The following is a 17327-nucleotide window of genomic DNA, read 5'->3' as shown; positions in this document are numbered from 1 at the left end:
TTGTTGTATATGGCAAATAAAAAATCTTGAATTATTATTAGGAGTGTTAACCAACGTTTTTGGATATGTTCGTGTATTTTTCTTCCTGTTGCGACAGTAAACGTTATTCTTTTTGCCTAGTTGTAATCTAATTAAGTTTGTTATTTAAAGTGTTTATAACTGTTTAAATGATTAAATCCAAACAATACAACCTGTCACCAAAGTATTTTAAAACAACAAAAAAATATAATGTGAAATAAAATGAGTGTCATTCTAGCTCACTATACTCAAGTTCACACAAGTAATTTATGTACTGCCCTGGCACTTTAAATAAAGTCCCATATTATCGGGTTACGTTACAGTAAAAGCACAATGACGAAACTACAGTAGGCAGCGCGACACTAACCAATCAGAAGGCGACTTGCTGGAAGGTGAGCCTGTCAGCTGTAGTGTTAGGGAAATAAGGTTGTGGAAGTAACAATATATAATTTTATCTCGATTTATGTTTTTATATGTATAATAAAACTTTCTTTGCCTAATTACCAATTTTCCGTATAATACGTTATTAAAGGGCAAAAAAGTGAAAATCATAGTTTTATTTTTGTACAGGAACTACTATAGTTCTATCTTGTACTTTGTTTCTTCTAATTTTAGAAGAGGGAAGTGACTGTGTTGAGATCTAAATGTGTGTAGTTAAATCGCACGAAATTGTTGTAACATCTCAGAAATAACGTGGAAGAATTATTCATCTGTGTATGCCTAACGTTAAGCAAACAAACTGGATAACAAGGCGCTCGAAATTGGGTACAAGCCGAGTCCGGCAGGGGCGCTGACCCCACAGAAAAAGATGAAGAAGCGAAAGGAGCTCAATGCGCTGATCGGGCTCGGAGGGGACAACAAGAGGAAAAAAACAAAGAAAGGATCCGGACACAGGCTTCTAAGGACAGAGCCCCCTGATTCTGATTCCGAGTCCAGTTCCGATGACGAAGAATTCAGTAATTCGAGCAGCTCCTCAGCGTTTGCAAAGTGAGTGCCAGGTGTAGTACAGTTTTGTCGTAAAATTTGACGCGTAGTAATTTTACTTTATTTTCTGTAGCGTTAACATCAGTGACGGTAAATTAAATGTGGAATGGTACCTGCATTGGTCAATACCATCGGACGCAACAGGAACGATAAAAAAAAAACAATATCAGGCATGACAAGCGAATTGTCAGCCTGTGGATTTCCAGTGCAGTGTAATTGTATTTCAGAGCGACAGAGTTAACACCCGTTTAAATAAAATAATACAAAAGGGCACTGATTAATTATTTTTGAAACTGTTCGTTTTAAGTAATATAAATTAAGTAAAATAAATTTCTAATTATTAGAATACTGTTTTGATCTCGGAAATTTATCTTTACAGTATATATTTTTTAGATTGCAAGCATGTGTGCCCTATACTTTTTTTAGTGTCGTAGCATTTTAGGTTTATCTTTGGTGTGATATTTTAATACTTAAACTTCATCTTCTCACCTGTTTCTTCCTGTTCTGGTTTAACAGGAGAAGCTATGCACAGTGTTGCAACATTTGCTACCCTTTGTGTGCATTCATCATTCTTGCTGCTTGTGTGGTGGCCTGTGCTGGCTTGATATGGATGCAGATTGCATTAAAGGAGGATCTAGATTTACTGAAGGAAAAACTTCATGCAAGTAAGCCAAACTGCAAAAACTAATTTTAACTTCCATCCATCTGTTTTGTATCCGCTATATTCAATACAGTATCACATGGGAGACAGAGCCTATCTCAGAAAGCAATGGGCACAAGGCAGGATACAAATGGATGCGATGCCAGTCCTGTTTGAGAAATCTGAACATAAAAACATAACCCATTAAGAAGGGTTATACAGTCCTTTTAGTCGTTAGAGGGTACATTTGCCATTGAAACTCTGAAATTTGCATCAGGTACACAAGAGTGGCTCCAACACAAATGACCATTTCCATAAATTATTTTTATCACTTTAAGCATGTAATAGCCTTTTATCAGTCCTGTCATTTCTGTCAGTTCTGTTTTCTGAGCGAGCATGCTGGCTTCACCATATCTTCTTCTTGTCACTTATAGCACCAAAACATAGTAAATAAAACACAGTGCAGTGTTGGCCTTATGATGGTTTAAAGTAAAAATATTTTGTCACCTATATATGAATGTGGTAATGTGTTCCCATTGTGTTAAGTTAAACTCATGACTAGTAAACATCTAATTAAAGTTAAGACATATACTCAGACTGTTTTGATAGATATTAAAAGTGAAAGCATACTTGCTTGCTCACTTACATAAGTAAACAAAATCCTGACATTCCTTATATATCTTATTGTTTTTTATTGTTATATTTTGTTTATTTATTGTTATATTTGACCTTGGATAACAGCGTGATTCCATGGAGGTGATTTTTTTTGGAATTCAAATATTTACTCATGTTTTTCAATACAAAACTAACTTGATTCTTTTTTTTTAAAGTGGAGTCCAGCCAAAAGGCATCATCACAGGAGATACCCAAACTCAACGAGGACCTTCTAGAAAAACAGAAAAGGCTTGAAGATGTTGAAAACGGGGAGAAGGGGATAAATAAAATTTGGTCAAATATAACCGAGATAAACAAAAAGGTAAAGCTTACTAAGATATTTATACTTTGTATTAATTTTTTGTGGTTCTTTCCTTGGTTCTTTAGATCAGTGTGATTGACTGGAATAAATACAAGAACTGAAATTTCAAAAATGCTCTTTGGAAATACTTTAAGATGCTACTTATGAACTCATTTCAGCAAGAATGGTGCATTGCAAAAACTATGTAAATTACACTCAATTAAATTAACACCCCTTTGATTTCTTATGACTGATAATGGTACACTATGTACGTGACATAGTAAAAGCTATGAATATTTTATGATACAGGATGTAAGTCAGTCATATTTGATTTTACACTGTGATATGGAACAACTGCATTTTGCTAGTTTATTGCATCTACTAAACTACAGTGCCTTGCAAAAGTGTTCACCCCCCTTGGACTTTTTCCAGTTTGTTGTGTTACAGCATGGAACCGTGATGTATTTAACCGAGACTTTTGTACTCATCAACACAAAGTACTCTGTAATGTCAAAGGGGAAACAAAATCCATACATTACTAAATTAATTAAAAATAAAAAACAGAAAATAATTGAATGCATAAGTTTTCAACTCCCCAGAGTTAATACTTGGTAGGACCACCTTTGGCACCTATTACAGCCGTGAGTCTCTTTGAGTAATTCACTATCAGCGTTGTACATCTTCACACTGGAATTTTTGCCCATTCTTCTTGGCACAATTACTCAAGTTCTATCAAGTTGGATGGGGACTGTTTGTGAACAGCAATTTTTAAGTCATTCCACAGATGCTCAATTGGATTGAGGTCTGGGCTTTGACTGGGCCACTCCAGGACATTAACCTTTTTGATTTTAAGCTAATCCAGTGTGGGTTTTGCTGTATTTTTCGGGTCATTGTCCTGTTAGAAAATTAATTGTCTTCCAAGTCACAGTGCTCTTGCGGATTGCAGCACGTTTTCCTCCAGGATTTTTCTGTATTTAGTTCCATCCATTTTTCCATTTATCTCTATGTGTTTTCCAGTCATTGCTGCACAGAAGCACCCACAAAGCATGATGCTGCCACCACCATGCTTCACTGTAGGGATGGTGTTCTCAGTGTGATGTGCTGTGTTAGGTTTGCACCAAACAAAGTTCAGTTTTGGTCTCATCAGACCATAGAATCTTCCTCCAAATTGTTGAGTCTCTCACATGCCTTTGGGCAAACTCCAACAGAGATGTGATATGAGTTTTTTTCAACAAATGCTTTATTCTTGCCACCCCTTTCGTACAAGCCAGATTTATGAAGTGTGTGTGCTATTGTTGTCTCATGCACAGTTTCTCCCATCTCTGTCATGGAGGACTGAAACTCCTTTAGAGTTGTCATAGGCCTGTTGGAAGCATCCCTTACTATGGCTCTTCTTGCCCAGACACTCCGTTTTGGAGGACGGTCAGTTCTGGGCAGATTCATAGTTGTTCCATATTTTCTCACCTTTTAAATGATGGACTTCACTGTGCTTCGAGATATATTCAATGCCTTGAAAATTTTCTTATATCCTTGTTCTGACTGGTATGTTTCAAGAACCTTGTCTCGGATCTGTGTGGAATGTTCCTTGGTCTTCATGGTGTAGTGTTTCCTTGGAAAGGCACTAACTAAGTGGGGAAGCTCCCAAACACAGGTGTATTTATTCTGAAATTATGTGAAACACCTCAACTGCACACAGGTGGATTCCAGTCAAGTAATTATGTGACTTGGAGAAGAGAGTTGGTTACTTCAGAGGTAATTTAGGTGTGTCAAAGCGAGGGGGTGAATACTTATGCATTCAATTATTTTGTTTTTATTTTTAATTAATTTAGTAATGTCTGGATTTTGTTTCCCCTTTGACATTATAGAGTACTTTGTGTTGATGAGTGCAAAAATTCTCAGTTAAATACATCATGGTTCCATGCTGTAACACAATAAAATGTGGAAAAGTCCAAGGGGGGTGAATACTTTTTCAAGGCACTGTACATATCTCCTTAATTACTTTATGGTGTATAGAGTTGATGAGAGCACCCTCATGTGGCTACACTTTCTCATTGTACTTAAAATTAAACTGTTACCATGGCAGTGTACGTAGAGATACAATTCTATAGTCAGATAAAGTTCATTGCATTAAAACAAATTTAATGGTAATTCTAGGACAGAATACAAAAGGCTGATGATGCTTCCCTTTTATTGACAGCATTATTTACAGTTTATTTTCTCTGGTATGTTAAATATTTTTAGAAGTCTGACAAGCAGGTGGGATCTTATGAACTACTGAACATTTTTACAGCTCATTTTGTATTTCTGGTTCTTCATTTTAGATACATTTGCTTGATTCTGCTGTCACCCACTTAAAGGGAAACATTAAATCTGCCTCAGATTTGATTAATCTTCCAACTACTGTTGAAGAGCTTCAAAAGGTAAAGACACTCTTAAAAACTTTTTAAATTCTTTTTAAGTGTTCGGTGGTGAATAAAATAATAAAATTGTATTTACAAAAGAACAAGTAATAGGTTTATTCCATGCTGAAAAGAGAAGAGAGAAAACACAATGTTTCGACTGTGAAGCCTTCTTCAGGTGTGAAATACAGTTGTATTTACTATTGTTTAGGTGGATTTTGCAATTGTTAAATGGATTGCAAACCAGGAACAACTTAACCCATGCTTTGTTTTGTACAACTAGGGGCCAGGGATGTGTTATGTTGTCCTGTTATAAAATTTTCTATAAAAGGCATGATGTAGTTTTTAGTTTAAAGATGCTTGCTGATGCACAAGTTGTACATTCCCAGTATAAGCAGGACATTAATTTGAAGATGTATAAAAAATTTTTTTCACACCACAAGAGGAATTGTTGGCATGTAAATCTGCAAGCAGTGATGAATAGAGTGAACATACTGCGAGCAGGTGTGAGTCTGACATTTGTTTCTATTATTAGTACTGCTATTATTAGTTTTAGTGTTTCAATATCGCAGACAATATGATTATTGCATAGCGTCTGTTATTGTGTCAGATTGCTGGAAGGTGTTTACTAATCAAAATTCTTGCAAGAAAACAAATTATTTCTACTTTGCTCAGTTGTATTTTAGAATGTAAAGACATTTACATCTGTTTTGGTTCAACAACATTGTGGCATCTAATCATTATGCTATCCCAGTTGATGCTTTTAAATGTCGTAGTCTCCCCCAGTGGAACTAAAGAACACACAGATTTAAAACGTGTTACAAATATTTACCCTTTTTGTTGTCACTGGATTATTACAGCATTGCCAAGTAGAAAAAATATTTGTTGTTTTACCAAATGTTAGATAATATTTAATTGCATTGATTGCTCAGTAGTTATAAGTAGATTGCTCAGTAGTTTTTTTGTTGGGTACATTTTGCACACACATAGTTGATTCTTCTTTTAGTCACACTTTAGTACGGGTGAGTGCCGTTTATTTTGAATGGTTTTGGGTAGTCAGTGGAGGTTAGTTAGGGTGTTGAAGACGCCGAAGACCATGTGTTTCGGGTTTTCTTTTGTAGTCAGGTTAGCTTTCCCTCACTTTCCTAGCCAGCTCCATTTTGTTTGTTATTTTCTATTCTTTGCCACCATTCTAGTTACCCTTACCCTGTGTGTTATTGTGTCTTATTTCATACCAGTTACTTATTCACCTTAAAATTATCACATTTTGCACCAACCTTTGTTATCACGCTTCCTAGTCCCTCACCAGAACCCACCTGCTTCCAAAAATTATCCTAAATGTTACACCCCTTTACCCCTAGACACTTGGGGTCATAACAGGCTCACCAAATGATTTAGCTGTATCTTGCTGGCTCGCAAGTCTTAGAACTCTTCTCAGCTCAATAGAGAACCCCATGCAGTATGTACAACATTAAGAAAAGAAAGTACCCACTTGTGCCAAAGTAGGGAATTTGAATGCTGCCAGTGCAAAGCAACAGTCCTTTTAGGAGCAATAAGGCCAGCCAACCAGATCCACCTTGGCTGCAAACAAATTGAGCAATCATTCAACAAAAAAAATATATTTATATAGAGAGAGAGAGAGTGTCATTGGGTCAGATTATGAAATTATGTCTTGTAGTCAAAGATGATGTTTGATTTTTAAAACCAAACCATACATTTTCTTCTAGTTGTCACCATGTAACAGGAGTATCCTTATCAAATGCATTACAAACATTACAAATGACCATGGATACATTTAGATAGTGCCAGAGATAATCCACCAGGGATTTCTCACATTTCTCATTGTATGGAATTCAACACACAGTCATTTCCCTGTATAAAATCTGTATATATTGTATAGAATATGGACTGCATTTTAGCCCAATGAATAGGGAGGTCACAAAATAGAAGCATAGATTTAAAACAATTATTGTAGGGGGATACATTCATTAGTAGTCTACAAAACAGCACCTGGAACAATAAAGACGTGAGATCCATCTATTTCAAATTCAATTTTTTTAGACATATACAATGAGTTAATAGTCATTTACAGCAATGTGTAGATTTCATTTTTTTCTAAGACACTGATCTTTAAAACTTTCAACTTTCAACTTTATTGTCATTATACTTACAAAGGTGCATAGTATAATGAATAGTGTTTCTCATTAGTCACTCAGGTGCAGTATATAAATAGGACAGAAGATAAGACAATAGACAGTAACACAATAACAATAACAGTAACGTGTAATAACATAACATAAATAACGTAATCAAACTGTGCAAAATTCTGCAAACAGAAAATATAACAGGACAAACAGTGCAAGGTAATTCTTGGAACAGTGCAAAAATAGTATGGTGATTAATAAATATTACGACTGATACAGTTTTACTGAGCTATTGAAGGGACAGTACAATTTCGGCTTATATGTGTGTGTAGTGGTGTTGGAGTACAGTCCTTGTGGGTATAGGAAGACGTTAGGAGAGATCATAATATGATGGGAGGGAGTGGGGGCGTCGCCAACTTGATGGCTCTGGGGAAGAAGCTATTTTGGAGTCTAGTTGTGTGCGACTGGAGTGACCGGAACCTTCTGCCAGATGGTAGGGGAACAAACAAGTTATGACTGGGGTGAGTGTGGTTAGACATAATTTTGGTGGCTTTTTTCAGACTCCTGGTGTTGTAGATTTCCTGGATGGATGTTAAGGCACTGCTGATGATGTGTTGGGCAGTTTTGACCACCCGCTGCAGTGCCTTACAGTCAGATGCGGTGTAGTTGCCGTACCAGACTGTGATGCAGCTGGTCAGTATGCTCTCCACCGTACATCTGTAGAAGTTGGTGAGGATCTGTGGATGTAGGTGTATTTTCTTCAGCCTTCTCAGGAAGTACAGCCGCTGTTGTGCCTTCTTGATGAGACTGGAGGTTTTCAGTGTCCATGTAAGGTCCTTAGAGATCCTTTAGATCTTAGAGGTCCTTTAGTTGTTATCAGTATTTTTACAGGTAAAATTGTATTGTCAGAGGTATTCAAAGTAGCATGACCCACCATTGCCTAGCCTAATATATATTCCAAGAGTGTGAAATCTTTGAAAAGCTTCAGTAAGAAATGGAGAGATTAGACAGTATCCTCAAAAAGATGATATCAGCATAATGTGAGATACAATACTGTGCAGTTTTAATACTAATGGGGACAAACGTAGCAGATTGGTAGAGTACTTGAGCGAGGGTCTTTAATGAAGTGGCAAATGGCAGTGGGAAAGAGAACACTCCTGATGAGTTTCCCTGGAAATAGAGATTTGCAGCAAACATTTGGTACCTTTGAACACCAGCGCTGAGGGGTTTGCATGTAAAATGATCATTTTAATGAGCTCTGTCCCCAAACCCCCATATGTTCTGATACCAGCCAGAGTGAGTCCCATTCCATATTATTGAAGGCCTTTACAGCATCTAATGAAAGGACTGCACATAGAGTTTTGGTATCCACAGTGGCATGAGTAATGTGAAGAACATGATGAGAGTTATCTATCACAAATGGGGATTATCACATGGAATCGTTAAAGTATTTTAACATTATATACTCCTAATGAAAAACTGTGTTGACCAATACATTTTACAAGTAACTCATTTTTATTCACTTTAAAATAAATATAAACACAAATGCCACTTCTGATTATATATTTTGTTTTATATATTTTTTAACATAATGCTAATTAACCTTACATTATAGTTTAGTTAGTTTATATGTATAAAATGTATGTATATATTAGTTATTTGTGTATACAGTATAATTTATATATTATGTATAAAGATATGCAGACACAATTTACTATAAAAACACCCAACTAAAATGCATTGTGTGTCATTTTGAGAAAAAGTGCAGTGCCATCTTTCAGGAAGGGCATACTTGAGTTAAAAAAAGAAAAAGCCTAATGAGGAGGTTCAGTTGCAGAGATGTGTCATATGAGCTATTTAAATCCTTGCATAATAAAGATTTTCACAGGAAGGAAACACATTTGTCATTGTGGTAGAAAAACAGAGTGACATTTTTGTGATATGAAAATTCACATGTATTAGTGTGAACAAATTAACATTTAATATTTGTGAAACCACTGTGTTTCTTGTCTTTTGCAGAGTATAACACATCAGCTCTGTATTCAATAGCATACCAGGTTTTGTTTCTACCATAATATTTACTCATATTTCAAAGTATATGCAACATGTAACTCACACCTTTCCTTTTATTCATCTGGGAATTTAAACTGGGTTATTACTGTATATGTGATACAGCAGAATAAGTTTGTGGTTGAACTTGTATAAGGTTTAAAAAAACAATCATTATAAGCCAATTCCTTACTGAAAAAGAAAAATGCATCTTTAGGTGTTTGAGGCTCCATAACAAAAAAGTTTTTATTTCTCTTTTTTATACTTTTCTTAATGGAATTAACTTATGCATGTTCTTTTGTAGCTCACAAGGTAACTTCCCACTCAAGGGCACTGGGCTACAACGTTCAGGCAGAGAGACGCTGTACCATTCTTTCACGATAAAGTTGGTCAACTCTATATCTAGTTGATATAGATGGAAAATACCATGTCATTTGTCATGCCAGAATGTACTGTAATTTCTCAAATGGGTTCAAATCTGAAAAGGCCATGCCATATGAATAACAAAAGTGTCATGCTCATCAAACCATTATGGCACAAGGAATACTGGGGGCATTGCTGGAAGACACCCCTCTTAGAAGAAGAAAAATTAAATTAAATAATGATTAGTATTGGCCTTGTCTTCCAAGGTAATGTGTGCCAGGAAACTGCACCCCACAATATTACTGAACCCCCAGAACCCTTCAGTGTTGGAACCAAGCAACCAAGGCTGTAGAGGTTGGCATCATGCATATAATTCATCTGTTGTTGAGAACATGGTGAAGGATAATCCATTTGACGATATCCTACTCCAATGCCTCTGCTCTTTGCACCACTGGACTTATGCCAAGTGTGATAGGTGGTTTGAGTTCTGGAACCCAATTATGCTGTGCATACCTTACTCAGTATCCTGCTCTGTGGAGTCCTCCACAGTAGACTGTTTCTGATGGATTCTCACACCCCATGCTAAAAATTGCAGTTTGCATGTTTTGCCTTGGACTTTGAATCAATCTACAGATATCACAATTCTAGACTATGTGCTTCCTACCACTGTTATTCTTTGCTGATGATGCCATTCCCTCAGATATTCATGCTGACATTACATTAGACGTCGAGTTTTAATTTGGGAGTGAGTTGGCGGCACAGGAACAAGTAAAGGTTAATTCCACTCTAAAAAGTAGAAAGAAGAAATACAGCATTTCAGTTGTTGAGTGTTATTCAGGTGCACTTAAGCAGAGTAAGGTGGCTGGAATATAAAGCACAGGAAAACAAAGGACAGCATAGATGAGAAAGAGTATCCACAGGAAAGGGGCATCTGAGGATGAGGTATGAAAAGCTGAAATCTGTAAATGAATGGGGATGATTTAAAATTGTCTGCCATTGAGAGAATGGGGAAAGTGGAAAGTGATGTTTTTCTGGAGTAAAGGTCCTGAAATCTCTGTAAAAGAGGCAGAGGAAAAGGTCAATGAAATCATGGCTGGGAGAGTTGAAATGGGAAACTATCCGCTTAGAGAGATCCTCATGGTTCTGACATGTTCCCTGAGCATTTTCTCCAAGAGGTGCAGTAAATGACATTATTTGAGACACAATATATTCTGGGTAATTTCAAAATGGTTTGATGGGCCATGGATATGTGCAGTAGTAGGTACTGTACTGTACATACTGTATGTGAAGATAGTGTAGCCCCTTCTGTTACAGGAAAAGGCACTGGTGTGGATAGTGGCTTTGGGCAGTTAAGGGAACTGTGGACAAGAATGTAGTTTAGAAACAAAATGATAAGACATCTGGTAAAAAGGTTCAAGTTGAAGAGTCTTTTTGTAAATGGATAAGTTATCTTTGATGGTCCTTAGACCGTTGGTTGTTAAACATCAGCAAGTAGAACTGTCTTGGTCACTTGGTCAGCTCCTGCTAAAAACGTCCCAACAATTATCCATTTCACTGAGGTCTCGGTCAAGCAAGTAGCCATGCAACTCATAATTATAGACAACCAGGCTTACTCCGCACATTTATACATGACCCTATGCATGCTGAGAAATTATTTACTTAATTAAAACATGACCCACACCTACATGGAAGCCTTTGCTTTCAATATACTTGGTGTCCCTCACTTAACCAGGTGTATTCAGTTTATTGTCCCCTACCTTTATATTAAATGTCTATATAAGATACGTGTGTTGATTTTGGACAAAATGACTCTTTTTCAAATAAAAATTGAATTAATTATATACTTTTATTACAATGTGTTTTTTCACATTGATTGGTCAAGGTTGCTTTATATTGATACTGTATAATAAATATACATTTTATTGATTTTGTTGATTTTCTGTATGAAGATGTTTCTTTTTATAGTTGAATCATAGTAATTTCTTGGCTTACATCTTTGTTTTTTTTAATTAATCTTGTTTCAGAGTGTTGCCACAATTGGAAGTACATTAACAAGTGTGCAGCATGATGTTGAAACTATGCAGACAACTCTGGAGGAACAGAAAAAAACAGTGGATGTGCTTCAGAAAAACATGGTAAAATAATGCATAATGGAGAGACACTTACGTGCACATACAGTGAATTAAAAATGATAAAATAAGGTTCCCTGACTTAGAACCTATAGAGCACAGAGAAAAATCTGTTATTATCATTTTGCTGTTATTTATGCTTATTACTGTTCTAAAGTTCTAACAATATTAAATATCTTACAAATGTGAAAAAAATGTCTAAAAAACTCTTACGTTATGTCAGAGTATTTTTGGTCATTTGAACAAGGCACATCTGTGTAACACCAAAATAATTATATGTAACATGTTTTTCTCCTGCACAGACATAATTATGATAGTTTTCTAAACATACCTGTGTAATACACACTTCTGAGTGATGTTCCTAAGGTATCTAGTATGACACTTCTTTTTTTTTTCTTTTTGTTATTTTCTGTGATATGACAGGTTGAAAGAGAGAATAAACAAAATAAAGAATCAAGTAGAACGTCCTCTGCAGCAGAACAGGGATCCAGCAATTACACATCATGTTTAATACTTAAACAGGTATTATAGTCTGAATGCCAGTGGTCTTTGTTTTACATTTTTCTCATTTTAAAGGAACTATGTATGGTACTTGCCTTTTCTTATGTCATTTTTTAACTTGTATATTTAGTATGTGATTATTCCTAGCTGTTTGAGATCAGTAATTATGATGATAACCTTTCCACCTACTGTACTGTTAAATACTAAATACTTCTGACACCTTACTGCAGTCGTAACTCACCTTAATTTTTCAATAAATGAATGTCAGAACATAGAAATACTATCTTAACTTTAAGCAGTTAAGTTTCCTGTTAAAAAATATATGCAGATATGTTTTGAGGATTGAAGATTTATCTTGTGGGATGGGTTTCTGATTAGGCCCCTCACTTCTGCTGCTGAAAGTGGACATTTCTAGTTCATTCTTTAATAATGTGAGCTCATCGGATTTTGAAATTGTGGATTATGGATCACTTTTTCACTTCTGAATGTTAAAATCTTTTATTTTTTATTAGATGATTTTATTAGTCATCTTTGTTTTTCTTTTTCAGGAAGTACTCTATCTTCATGATGCCATTAGTGAAGTTAATGCCTCCCAAGTGTTTTACCACTTACAGAGTGATGAACAGATGCATAGTGTGAATTCAACCATTAGCAACCTCACACAGAGAATGTTTTCATTAGAAAATGATTTCCTCCTCTCTAATATTACACGTCCATCCCGACACAACTTGAGTTTGATGGTATGTGAGTATGTTTTAGAAAACTGTTAAGAGTTCAGGGCTAGCTGTATAATCATTATCAAATCAGACCCTTTGTGTAAGACTCGCAGTTATTAATACCCTTTGTATTGTCTTGTGAAACCATAGTTTCACCGGATAGAGGTTTTGGGGGTAATGCTAATCTTCTTGTGCATAACTGCAAAACCATGCTCTCCTATTACTGTGCATACACAGTAATAATTTTACCACAGCATTATTACATGAAAAGATAAAACACTGATCTGACATAAGTTTCTTATTTTAATTAAAGAAAAGTGCAATTAAAGCTAATTAAGTCAATCCATTCACCTTCTGTAATATTCTTTTAAGACATTTGTTTGTCATATTAAAATGCTCTAACATTTTATATGCTCTTTTTTAGGATTTTTTAGTTTAAAAAGCAGAAACAAATTGTTTAATGTCTGAGTAAATGGTTTATATGTGTTTTGTATTTTCCCCTAAAAAGAACAAAAGAAAAATTCACAACCATTCTTTTATTCTAGGACACCAGAAATAAAGAACTGAGAGAAAAACTCCAGTTAATAGATGCCATGAAAAGTAAACCAGATAGTGAAGTCCCTCCAGACAGAAAAGGAGAAAATAAAGAATCAAAACAATTATATGATGATTCTGGTAAAATGACAAGTACAGAAGTACCCTCTGATGATTCTGATACTGGAAAAGCACTGGATAAAGAACATCCTTCAGATACCACCAAAATAGCAAATAGTACGCACCCTAAAGACAGTAAAGAACCTGACAATCAACACCTTCTCAATGGAAATGCAACAAAACAAAAAAGCGAATATATTACTGAGGATATTGGCATAATATCAGACAAGCAGAGTCATGTGAAAGGTTCTCCAGTTGAAGCTGCTGAAACCATGGAAATGGGAAAATCTGCTGTTGATTCTACAAAGGGTAAGAACACAATGGCATCAAAAGAAAAGTAAAATAATTAAAAATATATAATAGACAAAACTTGGACATTTCATAAGATGGAATTCTGTTGTGTTCTAGTTTGCATACACAAAAACAGCTTCAAGGATAACTAGAGATTCACTTGTTTTGAAGTGTTCCTATACTTTATGTGATGCACTCTCACAGATCCCTATAAACTTCATGCAATTTAACATATGAAGCAGAATCATGCATAAGTAGGTAAAACAAGCAGTTTTGTTTAACAATTCTTGAATGTAATAGATATAAAAACATCCATGTAGGAAGTTTTCAATTATATACCATTTTACTGAATGATGGGGGTAAAATGACATAAAGGTATATGTGCTGCATAGTTTTTCATTATTATTATTAAAAAGTCCAGGTAGACAGCTATATGTGTATGTGAGAATACTTTGTGCTCAATGGAATATGATTTTATTGTTTTTTTAATTGTTGAAACTGTTTTTAATGGTGCATTTTTTTAAGAGACCAGCAGATTGTAGTAGTGCTCAACATAATATTCCAAATTGCTTTTTGTACAACCTGGAGTAATTCATAGAGTAAGAGAATGTCAAATCCATGAACAAACAAAATCAGTCTGTGCATTCTAATCTCCAAGGTTTATAATTTTTCTTTCCACAGGCAACTCTAGTAATGTTTCAGCATCAAACACAACTAGACTTCCAAGATTTCTATCACGTGCAGTCTCTAGAAAAGAAACCAGAAGTGTGACCAGAAGACTCTTAGCTTTGCCTGGAATTCACAGTTTAAAAGGTATAAGGTCAGTTTATTTTTTGATATATTACATTATCACAGATATGGATAATGTAAGATATCATATAGAAAATTGTATAAAGTTTCTATATTGTATTTGTTCCTCTACTGATTAAAGAATAATTGTTTTGCTTTCTCATTTTGCAGATTTGGATAATGTCTTCCTTGCGTTAGGAAAAATCTCTGATGAAGGGCTCTCTTATGATGACCTGAAGGCATATTTTGGAGCTTCAACACCAGAAATTCATAAACTGGAAACTTTTGATTTCGACAACAATCAGATGTACTCTCAGGCTGAGCTCATGGCTGCTGTAGGATTATGAGATACAATGTAGGAATGAAAGTATTAACTGGAATTGTTTTGAAGTTCTTGGGTTCTCAAGACTTAATTGCTGATATTGCACTTTTAAATTAGTATTTTATCAGTCTGCAATGTAACACTTGCACTCATGTATGACTTCCTGCATGGTACCAATATACCATTTTAAAATCTCAGATTATTCACATAATTTTTGGTGTGGTATTGACTTGGCTATCAAAGTTGTTTTAAAGTAGCCAAGAGGGAAAAAAGGAACAATAATGCAATCTTTATTTTAATTTTTTCTGAAATTAGAAGTCTAGGTTCAAATAGCACTGTAAGTTTACATAAGTACTAAAAGCTTTTTCACTTGAATTTGAATATTACTAAATTGAAAAATTGAAACATTCCTTAACTTTCTCATTTTTAGTGACCAGCTGCTAAAACATATACTGACGACAAATGAGGATATTACTTGTTCTTTTGGCCGCAAGTTAATGCAAACAGATTGTCACTAATGTTAATTCCTGTCTGTCTGGAGTTTGTATACTGTATACAACTACAGCCATGTAGAGTTATAATTGTTTATATTTCAATATTATAATTTGATCATGTGTTATTTATTGTTTTGAGTAAAGCTGTATCATATTACTGCTTTCTAGACCCAACCTTTATGATATAAGCATTTTAATCCCTTTGAGTTTACAGTTTACATATATGTTAGGTTGGAAGGGCTATAAATAAAAGCTTTGTAGGTTGTTAGAAAAAAGTAATTTTAATAGCTTTCATCATATATAGCAATAATAATCAGTCCAACGCTTTACTGAACATAAAGCTCGACTATCCAACTTTGTTTTTGCAGGGTGTAATCTGAAAGGCTGATGTGAACAAATGATAATTTGAAATGAAACAGAGAAGCACTGAAAAATGTTGTGAATGTTGTAACTCCTGCTCTTGATGTGTGTGAGACACGCATGGCTGTAACTGTAAAGCATTTGTTTTCCAGAAATGCAGAGGCCTCCAGTGTGTTTTCCAGCACACAAATGTTTTATGACTTATTATCAAAGACACAGTCTTGTATGTAAATAAGATGGTTTTAAAAATAGCTTTATGTATAATACAACATAAATACTGTTTTTTAAATGTTCTCTATAAAATGCTTCCAGCACTGTATATTGTAAATGGAAGCTTTATTAACATGTGCTATGCATGTTTCACATAATGTAATATGAATAAATGTCTAATTTATCAAACAAGATGTTGTGCATCATTTGCTATACAGCTCATATTCCATTTACTTATTACATTTCTTGCTACTGTTATCTTTCATGCATTCTATGTATAGGAACAGTGTTTTTGTAATTTTGGATAGCTTCTTCATGCTTAATCATCTTAAAATAATTCACCAATGTTTTTAATCTGTTCTAATATTTCAGTTAAAATATATCAATTTACAGACAAGGTTAGAATGCTGTATGACGTTGTTTAAGTAAAGTTTACCAGGGGGCACTGTTGACTCTTTCTTAATGTTTATTTGATCAAATATTCTACAAATATTTACATTGAATCTGCATCAAAATAATAGCATTGTTTTAAATCTGGTTCTCAATTATATCACCAGATTCAATTAATTGCAATATAAATTACTTTGCTTTCACCTGGAAATTGTTTTATTTTTAAAGCATGTTAATCTAAGGGCAGAAAGGAGTTAAAGCTGAAAGGAGAGACATTAAGACTGCATCATTTATTTTGTTAACTCTGGATAGAGAATAATGTTAACATGCTCATCACTTATGCATACATATTGTATATAATTACAAAACACAAATCATTGTGCAAATAATGTTACTTTTTTTAGGTTTTCTTGTCATTTAACAAAGAAAGTTAGGAAATGTTATTGAGGCTTGAAATAGTCTTAATTTTGTAGATATGAATTGTGTAAAGATGTAGAATCATACAGTGAAAGATTGTTTTAACCAATAGTTTTCAACCTCCTGAAATCCAGTGTAACACTTCATCAGATACACATCAGATACTCTAAGATATATACATTGAACCAAATCATTTTGGTCCATGCCATAAAAGCTTTTGACATGCAAGCAAAATTCTCCGTTTTCTAGATTGTGAAACAAAAAAAAATCATAAAGTGTCTTAAAAAAACATTAAACGCTTTCAAACGATGTACAATTTTGTTGAATTTTAAATGATATATTCACATTATTATTAATCAAAACTTGAATTTTCAAACTGAATCCTTTTTTGGGTGAAAGAAGTTATAAGGTCCTTCAATTAGATCACATTGAAGTACTTTTCAAGTGAAGATTCACCATGAAGACCAAGGAGCTTTCAAAAAAACTTGGATAAAGTTGTAGA

The 17327-nt window shown here is 34.6% G+C and overlaps 1 protein-coding gene across 2 annotated transcripts; it reads left to right on the top strand.

Annotated features, from left to right (window-relative positions):
- The first annotated feature begins 386 nt into the window (after window positions 1-386).
- Window positions 387-16207, top strand: efcab14 (EF-hand calcium binding domain 14). Of its 2 annotated transcripts, none has more exons than XM_088927413.1 (10): window positions 387-1005; window positions 1519-1667; window positions 2473-2618; window positions 4919-5017; window positions 11577-11687; window positions 12105-12203; window positions 12731-12922; window positions 13444-13861; window positions 14525-14656; window positions 14804-16207. In XM_088927413.1, the coding sequence occupies exons 1-10, from the start codon at window positions 827-829 to the stop codon at window positions 14977-14979; spliced, it is 1701 nt and encodes a 566-aa protein (XP_088783539.1). In that variant the 5' UTR covers window positions 387-826; the 3' UTR covers window positions 14980-16207. The 2 variants fall into 2 exon arrangements, with proteins under 2 accessions (XP_088783539.1, XP_088783540.1); XM_088927414.1 differs by having other exon boundaries at window positions 14525-14663.
- The last annotated feature ends 1120 nt before the right edge of the window (window positions 16208-17327 follow it).

Source organism: Atractosteus spatula, chromosome 11 (assembly GCF_055471065.1).
Source record: "Atractosteus spatula isolate fAtrSpa1 chromosome 11, fAtrSpa1.hap1, whole genome shotgun sequence".
Taxonomy (NCBI): domain Eukaryota; kingdom Metazoa; phylum Chordata; class Actinopteri; order Semionotiformes; family Lepisosteidae; genus Atractosteus; species Atractosteus spatula.
The sequence above is the reverse complement of the archived record's forward strand: the minus strand, read 5'-3'. Positions and strand labels throughout refer to the sequence as shown.